Raw genomic sequence first — 12,192 nt, 5'->3', positions numbered from 1 at the left:
AACAAAAAATGCTGTTGTTGTTCCAGGAAACATCCTACCTGACAACAACTTTTCCAAACAAAAAAATGCATCATTTTCTCAAAAAAAAAAAAACGATGTTGTATCTGCAACATCGATGCCAAACATATACATAATCTATTTGGAACCTAAGGCAAATATCAGCTTTATATAGTATTAATGCTTGTATCTATCAAAATTAGATGGATATTGGCTAATGGTAAAGTTGGTTTGAATATTCCGTCTATACTAAAAATTCAGAGGTTCAAGATTCATAAAATTCATTTTCAGGTCATCCAATATTCTCATTATTTTTACTTAATTTTTATCATAATACAATACACAAAACTGCATAAAAGACCACCAACAATCTCCATTAGAAGAAGTGATCTATTACAAGTAAAAGGGACTAGAAGAGTTAGGGATAGACCAAAAAGGACATGGGTAAAAGTAGTAGAAAATGATTTAAGCAATAATTATTTAACAGTGGATATGGTTTTAAATAGAATAAATCGGTGAAAGAGGATTCATGTGCCCAATTCCATATAGCTGGCATAAGGCCTGGATGATGATGAATACAACATCCAAATATAATCCAAGTTCAATATAAATCTGATGACAAAGATTAAATTCAAATATTAATGAATCAAATTTGGACCTAGGTATATTCAATTCAATGCAATCTGTTTGCAGTCCGGCAAAAACTAGACCAATCTAGGTGAGCCAGATAAATTGGGTTAACTATGCTGAGATAACTAGATCAATGTACCAGGACGGTCTGAGACACCAAGGAAGGGATTGAGCCAGATGAACCAAGGTCCTCAGTCTCATGTTCTACCTTTTTTCACTCTTTTCCATTCTTCACCGCAATCCTAAATTAACGTGGTACTTTTTTCTTCCCTGTATTTTGTCCCGTTTTTAAATCGCAAGAAGCCATGTTCAAATTACCACTATTTTGATATAAATGGGCTAAACAAGAAACTCAGAGAGCAGTGTGCTCTGTTTCTTTTAATCCCCTGACATCGTAGTTCACAAAGTAACCAGTTGATTAAGATAATTTTCAAAAAAAAAAAATTTAAATACGCATTTATAATGAAGAAAAAAAAAAAAAAAAAGACCACCTCTGAAGAAAAAAATGCAATACATCGGCATCAATCTACCCTGATGATGAGAGAATGCAAATGGAATCAAAATATAATGCCTTCTTTTTCCTCCACGTTGTATGCTTTTATCCAAAAATCCATTCCCTCAATCCCAAACCCAGACTCGGACCAGAATCACCCCCTAAACAGAGAGCAGGGTCCATTTCATTCCTCCATGTCTCTGTCTTTGCTTATTCTCCTTTTTTTCTTTCATTAGCGTCTTCGTATTTCCACTTGGTGGGTACGATTGGATGGGGGTGAGTTGGGGCCCAAGGCCAAGGGCACTCGAGACAATTCGGTCAATCCACTTATATCCAGCTTTGGCCAACAATGAAAATTGGGTTCACAACATGGCCCATATAGTCACTTGATTATTGCCTCGTGGCTGACAAGCTTTCCATTGGAAAAGAGTTGTCGAGCCATATCCCATTTGTGGAGACCAGAAACTGCGTCTGTCTGAGTCAATGTAAGCGACCCTGTCAATGCGAGCAAGGGCTCTAGCAGAAATGGTTGACTCTCCTTTTCGCTTCCCTTCTCATTCTTCATTTCTTTCAGTAAAGCGTTGCCCGTGTCAATGCCTGCTTAAAAATCTTTTGTTATTTAACATCACAACATTGAGTACAACTCTTTTTTCTTTCTTTCTGTTTTTACCCATAATCTGGTTCTCACCTGACAGGTATCCTCCGTGGACGTAACCATTAAATCTCTCATTTGTATGTTCTCCTGTGAAGAAGATGGGCACCACGGGTGCCTGTTCAACAATAAAAAAAGAAGGAAACTTAAGATCAGCAACCAACTTCTATTAGGTGCAAATTGCAATAGCTGAATGAATGACCAAAATCAGTACATTTTGTCCAAGTCACATAACAATAATTGTGTAGGAGTTCTTGGAGAATAATAATAATAATAACAAACGAAGAGTATCGATTAGTATATTGATGCTGTGAAAAATAAGGTTCATTTAAGGTGTCCTCTTCTAGCTAGCCATGGATTTTTTCATACTAAAGCTTTAAAAAACCAGACAAAATGTTAAAAGATAAGATAATGGAAAATGATCTAGTCATGATCTCTTTGGTGGGACCTGTTAATTGGGATATAATAAATCCCTGAATATATAGACGAAGGCATCAATGGGTAAAGGGGCCACCTTAGATTACTCAATATGAGATCAACCTTTCCACAGAATGAGTTAATAATGAATCCGTTGAGCAAGCAATTAATAATGAAGAGAAAAGTAAGATTGAATTAATTTTCTGATAATGGGAGGAATATGATGCTGGTAATTAGATAGAAGACCTTGATGTCGGCAAAATCTTGATGGGTAGCCAAGATGGGGTAGTTGCTGTAGCTGCCACGCTGGAATCGATTGTTCCACCAGCGGGGCACGAGGATTTTTGTGGCATCTGGTATGCCAGGTCCAAACATGTCCCTAAGGACCCCCATTGCTTCCTTCAACGTCTCCTCATCGGTTTGCGCTTCCACACGTTTTGATTCTCCGTTCGTCAATGTTACCACCAAAATGTTGGACCCAGGATATGCATTCTCCATATGCTGATGACATGCAAAAATCAAAGAAGACAGCGTGGATCAGCTCGGTGAGTAGGTGATCAATTGACGGCTTTCTGATTTAAACTCAAACCCATAAAATAAGTTATCACGAGCTACAAATGAACTATTTGGATTTAATAAAATAAGCTTATGATAATGGAGCTAATAAGATCCCTCCAAAACTGTGTAAGAGGCCACGTGTGTTGATTATAAAAGGATACAAAGTTTTCATATTAAATTAGAGTCAATGATTTGAATTTATTAAAATATGACATGTTTGATGTTCAAGCATTATTTTATAGAAGAAATACCCATTAACAATAATAAAATGTACTTAGCTATAATATCTTACACAATTTAATAAGGAAGAAAAAAGGGTTAAGTGTTCAAGGAGTCTCTTGAGATTGGCATTTTATTGTGCAATCAATATTTTTGCCAGCTCAATGGAGTGACCCAATGCCATCTACTTTATGAGCAAATAAACAATACAATATCAATAAGCCAAACAAATGCAAGTTGCTTTTTTACGGGTTCTCTCTCTCCTAAATATATACAACACAGACATATTATATGGAAAATAAAATTTGTGACTTTCATTACATGTAAACAGTGGTATAGGCAATATGTACAATATCTATATATCTTCTACGTTGGCATGGATGAGTATTTTGGTCGTAGTACAGTGTTTCAGAGAGTAAGCTACAGGTGCAGTTCTTATAATTAATTAAGTCAGTAAGGAGGCAAATTTCTAGGAATACCTGTATATATTAGATGTCATGCTTATACAATTATCATTATTAAATCCATTGGAGGGACACTTATACAACTCTGAATAATTTAGATGTCATGCTTAAGGGATTTTATATTCTCAAAAACCAGGTCATTAATGATGATTCCTCTCACGTAGAACACGTCGAATCAGTGCAGAACACAAATCAAATTGTGGGATTTGCATACATCCATGATCATTTAACCAGCTAGATGATCTTAATCATGGAACTAATGAATTATGGGATTGGCCCACATAGCTTAAAAAACATAATTAAATTGATTGCTTAATTAATCAAGATATAAACAAAGATAAAGAGAGGCCCAGAAGGATTTAAAGGACTTGGGATACATGTGCCTAAGTGCCTTACGTGTACACTATAAACATGCATCATCTTCAAAATAATATTATGTTAAATCATTTCTCACTTCAATAAATTTCTCCTCTGTATGTCATGAATTCAATCCATTTGTCCATGCAAGAGACCCAATACTTTTGTCAAGTGTCACTTATGAAAGCATTTCTTTTTAGGACATCTTAACCACCTCTTATAGTGAAAAAAAGGATCTTATGGTGGACCTATCATGCGTGCACCTTGCTTCATTATCATCATCAACATGCATCATCATCCATCACACATTACTCCAGGCACCAGACAGGAAATAGAGATTTCCCTATAAATGAAAGAGAGCGAAACTAACCTGCCAAAACGTGTAGTAACCTCTCCTCTCGTGAGCATAGATGAAGAACTCCGTCCCAGGTCCACACGGCCAAAACTTACACGGAAATTTGAGGAAGATCTTTGTATACACGATCACATCACACTTCATAATCGCTTCAGTTTTCCATTTCTGTCAATCCAATGTTCTTTAATTTACTTATCCGAAAACAGAGCCAATAAATTAAACAGTAAAATCGCTATATACGACAACCATATTAATATAATCTCTCCTAATATTACTAGATTTATTATCGGGATGGGGGGGACCAAAACATCAAACCGACCACCCACCCAACTGAAAAAACAATCCTTGTGGATTTGTTTCTTGCTCCTTATTAAGAGAGAGCATTATACGATGTGACAGCTGGCAATATATTCAATCCACCTTGCCTATAATTTACCGTACACGTGTCGTACCAGCTAATCTGTCCTAGACCATACAATTGACTGTCCACATATACGGCTTGAGTTATATTTATATCATAGTAGACTGCCCTCCACCTCAGAATTCTGAATTCTACTGCATATTTACTGCTGCTTCAATACTGTGGATTGCGTTCATGTAACCCATGGCATCTTATCGAAACCTTCACACGAGACGACTGGAAGATCTATTGCTTACGTTATCACCACAGTTGGAGATATTTATTGAGATGGCTCTCTATCCATCAAATCCGTGTTCCTCTACTCTAAGATCATTATTGTATAATTATTACGATTTCTCAGTTTTATGGGTCCCATCGAGGAGATACTCCAGTGGGAGTGGGACACAATAAACCTACAGGCGGCCAGATGCGTTCACGCTACAGAGTACGTACATCTAACGGCTGAAATAGTGGGGTGAGGAAGGAAAAGTGAAGGTACCGGCAAGGGGGGTCGGAAGGAAATGAGGTCGCTTTGGAGAACGCCCACGCTAACGGACAATATTACGTAAGTTGCCTCGAAGACGGAACCATCCTCCGTTGTTACGGTAACGCCGTTTCTCGAGTAGTGTAATTCCCGAACAACCTGCATCAAATCTGTGTGAAAAGAAATAGCAGCAGGATATAGAAACCGAGCTTCAAAACATGAAATTCTGGGCAGTCAAACCAAGAAACTCCGTGCAATGAAATGGATTTTTTTTTTTTCATTCAGAATTTACTACCAATTCTGCATATCTTCATCCATCTCTTTGTTCTTCTTTTTTTGTTTTAAGGTTACATTGTTCTTGATGGAGTGTTCTACAACAAAAGGTTCTTCTGTTTTATGCTTGCTTATGACCTAAGGAAAATGACCTGACTGCCCCAAGACTGGATAGGGTATTGAGTCTTGAAAGGGAGCTCCCCTGACTCCTGAGTCCTAAGAGTTGGTGATTGCTACTCAACATTCTATTACTGGTTACTGGTTAGAGAGTTAATTAAAAAGGGATATGAAGCCATTTCATTAGGATACTGATTGCTGAGTATGGATGAGTAGAGTTTTCAGCCACTTGATGCCCTGACTCCTGAACGGTCAGATATTACTACTTGACAGACTCACAGATGGAGATGGACAATCTTGTCAAGTGAAAGTTGCTAGACAAACCAATTGGATGCCAATTTTATTGAAATACCAATATCTGTTGAATTAAAAAAACAAACACAAACACTATTTAAGGATTCGGTATTTCTTTATTACAATCCAAAAACTATGGTTGAGTTTAGGTTGCATGTAATGTGGAATATTTATGAAGAACAGGAAGGGTTCCCATCTCTGTTTCAAAACCCAGAAAGGAATTCAAAACCAATTCAAGTAGTTCAATGGAGGTACCAGATCAGAAAATGAAAATAATTGAGGAAACCCATTATTAATCCATCCTAGTTTTTTTTTTTTTTTCATAAAAAAAGCGTAACAAACACAACTCAGTAAAATAATAAATAAAAAAGGACAGACATGGGAACTCCAAAAAGGGGTTGACCAAAATCCACGTATGTTCTGTTCTTTTTCTATTTTTATTTTGTTTTAAACTTTTAATGCCTCTCAAGAAAATGTCGTTATCTGAAAAACACAAAAGTGGGTCAAACTCTAGAGAAAAAGAGTGCATGCATACAAAACAGATTTTCGGATTTTTTTGCTAATTTTTCGTTTCTTCACTGATTTTTTAAGCATTACTCTGTTTCGATCTGGTGTGATTACAAAGAAACAAAAATACGACATAAATTTATATAAAACAGAGCGACAGACAGCGAGGAAAATGGAAAAGAAAACAGAGATCCAATCTAATCTAACCTTGTTGAGCTTGAGACGGCTGTCCACGATTTTACCGTCAGAGGTGAACAGAAAATTTTCCGCCATTTTGTAGAGCAGGAACTCATATCCTCTTTCATCTGCTACAAGAAATTCTCTCTCTCCGAAATCTGTGTAAGTCGATATCGGTTCTACCTCTGCAAACAAGAGCCATTTTCTCATCAATTTTATCTCTAATGAGAAATGCTAACTCGAAGAAAAATGAAGCAGGAAACCAGCCAAAACTAACCGGCCATCTCAAAATCATGGAGAATGAAATCAATGGCGAGTTCTATTGGAGTTTTAGGTGTCCTGAACAGAATCCATACAGCCAAAATATGTTGTTAATGTCCGTCCCACTCATAACTTCTAATATTTTCTGACTTATTTTTTTTTTTAAAAAAAGACAAACCGAGAGAAGGGATAAAAACAAGAATGGAAAAACATTACAAGGGCGGTTCGGTTATCGTGGAGAGGCCACGAAGCTTCGCCTCTTGCATCCTCAACTTCTGAATCGCAGAGTCCACCGCTTTGTTGTATGAAGCAGCCGCTAAACCGCTTGGAATGATCTTCCCACTGAAACCAATTCCAAAACTCGGTTAATATCGCCCGAGTTACCAAATTCCGAATAGCTCAAAATGCAAAATGAGCACTCTTCACATCGCCGATACGAAACTTAATTTTAACGTATCGTTCAAACAATACGATCCACCGCCAAATAGCACTGAAGAACTTAGGTGACAACTTGCCGCCCGCCCCCCCCCCCCCCCGGGGCGCACTATAGAAAAAACTAGAAACAGATTTTGCAGAGAGGACAACATAGAGAACAAACCTTTGATCGTAGATGTTGTAACGAGCATTGCTGTAATCGGAGAAATAAGTACGCAGGCCGACTTTATTGGCGAGTTCCCAAACCGGATTCGGTTTTTTGCCACCAACGCCTGCAATCCAGCCCGCTCCCAGCTCCACCGACACGCCACCGAAATCATCCTTTCTAATCCTTCCACCGATACGATCCGACGCTTCAAGAATCACCAAATCCTTCACGCCGTTCTCCGCCAATACCTTCGCCGCTGATATGCCTTCATTAACACAAAAACAGAAAGAAAATACGTCACAGGTTCGCAGGAAAGAAAAAAAATAAAAAACATTTCTCGCCAGGAAACTGAGGTTGTTGCCGGAGATTAACTTACCAGAAATCCCTGCTCCGACGATGATCACGGAACAAGGAGTAGAAGAACCCATAGAGAAGAGACACTCGCGCAGAGAGAGAGAGAGAGAGAGAGAGAGAGAGAGAGAGTCTGTTTGATTTGTTGTGTTATTTGCTGGTAGGAAGCTGAAATAGCGGGAGTAGGTCTTATATAGGCTGGTTTTAATTTCTGTAGACGAGCCGCGGAGATTGCTTTCAGCCTCTGGTATGATGATGTGGCGTTATCTAGACCGTACGTCACGTCGACAAACTCTGGGCCAAAGTGAATCGCCACGTCCGACTGAGCTTCCTGATTGCGCAGATTGCCACACCACAAGATCGTCCAGCAAAAACGAATAAAAAACAAAAATTATGTATGAGGGGGGGGGGGGCACGGGCATCGGGCAAGGATTGAAGAGAAAATAAGACATTTGGAAAGGACGTTAAGATGAAATTGGGGAGAGGCAAGGGGGGTTATGAGAATTTAGGAAATTGCAGGTGTGGTCAATGTCGAACGTGAAAGGCATTGAATCCGTGGCAGAGTGAGAAAATCAGTGAACAGTGAACAGGAAAGAACAACCAAAACAAAACCGACAGGAGACAACTGCTTATCGTATCCTTTTTCGCAGGTGAAATTTATTAATGCAAGCGTGTGAGATGAAAAAAATGGAGATATCTGAATTCTGAACTGAACCCACATCCGGCCCATTTCTCCTCTTTCTTTTTTTTTGGGCTGTGTTTGGTTTGAAACATAAGGTAGGGAAAAGGAAGGGAATTGGTGAGTTGATGGGTTTCTTTATCCACATATTGGCTTCAAATTTCAGTTTGATTACATTCCTTCTCACTAATTGAGAGAGAGAAGCAAACATTAGAGGTCTTGTATATGTCGAGGCTGACTATGATAGGCGACCCTCTGCTTTATCCACATCTGCATTAGCGTCAGCCTTAAACCTAATATTGTATGACATTTTTTTTATTCCCAAATTCCAAATGAAATAATGCCCCACTTATTAAGGCGGGAATTTCCTTTTCTCATCATTTATAACTCTGCCTTGTCTTACTAACGATGTTGATGTTTTGTAGTCTTTCTCCTATTTGGTAATCTATATTAATTAAGTTCGAAAAAGGACAGATGCATACTTTCTCGGATTCCCCTTTTAATTATCTCTAATAATTCATCATCCCCTCAATTATGCTTCCATTTACCCTCTTTATCTCCCTATTAAATCACTTTAATCCCTGCCAATAATCATAATGCATTAGTTTAATTATATCGAGGTTCAAAGTATCACAATATATTGGTATGTATCATACAATATGGTTTTTTTAATCCATTGATACGTTAAATATTAGGAGCTAGGACATGCGACAACTTTTGGAGGTTAATCCTCTTATTAGACATGCCCTAATTCTACCGGGGACCAAAAGATACGATTCACCTGATACAGTGCATATCTTATTGATACTTTGAACTTTGAATGTATTGAACTGGGTAGTATTACTTAGAAAAATGTAATCCGGGTAAGTGTTAGCCAGAAAAATGTAACCTGCATAAGTACATTTACCCATGTTGTGTTTGCCAAATGTGTAATGAGTGAATTTCCTGAACGGTTCCTAATTCATTTTTGTTCTGACATGGACATTTTAGTATTACATACTTTGGCCAATTTCCCCACTTCATAAATAAGTAATTTGCCTAACCCCCCAGGTGGTCAAAACTTTCCTACACAAGTTACCCCCCCCTCCAAAAAAAAAAAACAAAAAAAAAAAAAAAAACAAAAGGGAAGGGGGGCCTAAGAGTACCTAAGCCGGCTAACTATACCCTAAAGTCCACAACTTGTTCCAACATCTTATCCGATCATCTTGAATTCAAATGATGGGTTTATGTAATCAATTTGGATTCAGATTTTGCAATTTACATCCGATTAATAATTGGATTCAATTAAAATTTAAACCTAATTATATTATAAAATTGATTTAATTATATTTAAAATTATAAAAAAAATATATTTTTAGATATTATATTATATATGAATTTATATATAATAAATTTAATATATTATATTTACATTAATTTATTATATATAGAAATTGAAAAATAATTATCTTTTTTATTTTTTATATTTTAAAAAATAAAAAAAAATAGATTAAATCCGAATAAAGTCCAAATATGCTAGGATTCAAATTCAAATCCAATCGATGCAAGTTTTCAATGATTGGGTTATATTTTGATTTTGCAGAATATGATCCAAGTCTAATCCATTTACAGCCCTAAAAATATCGGCCCTTTGAGTCGTGCAATACACGATTTGAGCTTATATGAAGTTGAAGTTAATTAGATATTTATTATATCTAAACTTTAAATTATTAATTAGATATCCGAAGAATTTTCTTATCAAGATGATTCATTAATTCTACGTAATAGATATTTATGATTAATTTTTTTTTATGTAGCAGCTTTTTTCTTTACTTTTCTTTTATGAATAGCTTATTTCTTTGTATAAATTTATTCTCATGAAGTTTTATTTCACTTTTATATTGTTTCCCAGTATTTGGTGTTCCGGTGCATCATCAAAAGTTTCTATTAGTAAGGATTAAATAGGGTTTTATTTTACAAAATTAAAGTTATTTATTTATATTAGCAAGTTGGATTAGACTTTTACTGAAACAATGTAGTTATTTTATACAATATTCTGTGGAAATATTTCTTTGTACTTGCATGAAACTCGGAATTTGCCTTAGCTATGTACTATTCTTTCCGTAGACGCCAAGTATAAATTATAAAATCATTAATTAAAACCAAAAGGTAATTAAAGAAATTCTACAATCATTAATAAAATATATTAAAGAGTGTATCAATCATTATCATAAGCATTAATAACTTGGAGATTTTCAGAGAAATGTTTCAAAATTATTCAAAGTGACACAGTTTTGAATCTTAATTAATTGTTTAGTATATTATTCAAGAGAAAAGACCGAATTACAACATTTCTAGGTAATTAATTTGGCATTGAACTCTATATATCATTGTCACAACATGAGAAATCTGGCCAGTGAGTGTTACAAGCTTGAGTCTAGGAACCAAATTAGAATAAGAAAATGGAAAATAATATCATGACCCACCACTGTCCTGTCCTGTGTAATGAATGGTGACATTTTTGTACTAAATGGGAAGAAATTTGTACTTGCTAGTTTAGTCAAAGTGCAGCCTAAAGGGGAAAAAACAAGAAAAAGAATAGAATGAAGTATGAAATTTCCATGATGCTGATGTCTTTGCTAATTACATTTTGCCTTGAAAACAAGGGAAGATGAAAATAATACTGATGCTCTTATTTAGATGATAATATCAATACAGGGTCACAAATCGAGTCGGCCGACCACCGGAATATGTATCCGGCAAAGTCGAATTAATTCCCAATGTGTAAATGTTGGGATATCATACCATTTTTGGGTCTCAAAAGGTGGTCTAAAGTCTTTTTTTTTTTTTTTTTCCTTCTTTTAATCAAAAGCCTAAGATGCCATGGGATTTCAAAAGGTGGTCTAAAATAAGTGAGAAGACAGAAGATTAGAAATGCAACATGTTCTTGTTACATTTTCAGGAAGCTGTTTCAGGGTTCAAGCGAAGCAAACAGTTGAGTAGCTAACTACCATATAGTCAGTCAGAAACTGTAACCCCCCTTAAAATTAAAAAAAGAAAAGATCAAAATGCCATGGCCCACGGCCCAAGCCTGTGCGGGCCTGTGCCGTGCCGTGGGCTTGGGCCTGGGCTGTGTTGGGTTGGGCCATAGGCTAGGCCTTGGGTGTGGGCCAAACTGGGCCAGATTGATTTTTTACTTTTTTTATATATTTTTTATATTTTTATTTTTTTGCTAAGTAAAACTAAAATATTTAACTTTCTTTTGAGAACTATTGAAAAAATAACAAATAAGAAATCTAACAAATAAATGAAAACAAATACTTAACCAAGTAAGAATGGAATAACAAATTTGAAGAAAAATAAGAATTTTATTTCATTTAAATTTGAATGATACAAATCACAAAGCATACAATGGTTGGATACTTGGATGAATGAAATATGGATATTAGAAAATGGAATAACTTAATAAAATATAAAAAATACAATATTGTTACAATTAAAAAATACAAAATTATATTGTTAAAAAATAGAAAATAAATTAAATAAAATTAAAACAAAATTTACAATAATTTGACAAAATGCTATACAAATATTGAGTGAGTATACAAAAAATATTGACTTCATCATTTTTTGATTTTGTCCTACTGTTTATGACTTTCATCATCGGCTTCAGGTGAAATATTGGGTGTAGTGTCATGCCTTCCTTTGTTTTTGTAATTTGTTTTCAGCATCCAACCAATCTTTAAAGTAGATGCACATTTCTAGACTTTCATCATTCATACAACTTCTCTCGTCGTCTAACACCCTATTACTTGCAATAAAACAAGACTTCAATGGAACTATAGACATCGGAGGGGTTAGTAGATCACGTGCCATGGCAACGAGGACTAGATAATTTTTTGAATGTTCACTCCATCAAGCTAAAATATCAAAATTATTTGTTCC

At 35.8% G+C, this 12,192-nt stretch overlaps 1 protein-coding gene across 1 annotated transcript; it reads right to left on the bottom strand.

Moving 5' to 3' along the window:
• Nucleotides 1–950: 950 nt before the first annotated feature.
• Nucleotides 951–7,764, bottom strand: LOC148844877 (polyamine oxidase 1-like). The gene is made up of 10 exons (XM_088953398.1): nucleotides 7,615–7,764; nucleotides 7,254–7,503; nucleotides 6,872–6,997; nucleotides 6,672–6,733; nucleotides 6,425–6,579; nucleotides 5,042–5,185; nucleotides 4,158–4,307; nucleotides 2,436–2,690; nucleotides 1,809–1,890; nucleotides 951–1,717 (listed from the first exon to the last, which is right to left on the bottom strand). The coding sequence occupies exons 1-10, from the start codon at nucleotides 7,664–7,666 to the stop codon at nucleotides 1,503–1,505; spliced, it is 1,491 nt and encodes a 496-aa protein (XP_088809524.1). The 5' UTR covers nucleotides 7,667–7,764; the 3' UTR covers nucleotides 951–1,502.
• Nucleotides 7,765–12,192: the final 4,428 nt, after the last annotated feature.

The sequence above is a fragment of the Nelumbo lutea genome, chromosome 7, assembly GCF_056320005.1.
Source record: "Nelumbo lutea isolate HS-2025 chromosome 7, American lotus-T2T, whole genome shotgun sequence".
NCBI lineage: Eukaryota > Viridiplantae > Streptophyta > Magnoliopsida > Proteales > Nelumbonaceae > Nelumbo > Nelumbo lutea.
The sequence above is the reverse complement of the archived record's forward strand: the minus strand, read 5'-3'. Positions and strand labels throughout refer to the sequence as shown.

Coding starts and splice junctions, on each gene's coding strand:
- LOC148844877 (XM_088953398.1), bottom strand. CDS start 7,666: ATGGGTTCTTCTACTCCTTGTTCCGTGATCATCGTCGGAGCAGGGATT. Junction 4,308..5,041: donor CCTTCCGACCCCCCTTGCCG/GTACCTTCACTT, acceptor TTGGATTGACAG/AAATGGAAAACTGAAGCGAT. Junction 2,691..4,157: donor GTTACTACACGTTTTGGCAG/GTTAGTTTCGCT, acceptor GCATGTCATCAG/CATATGGAGAATGCATATCC.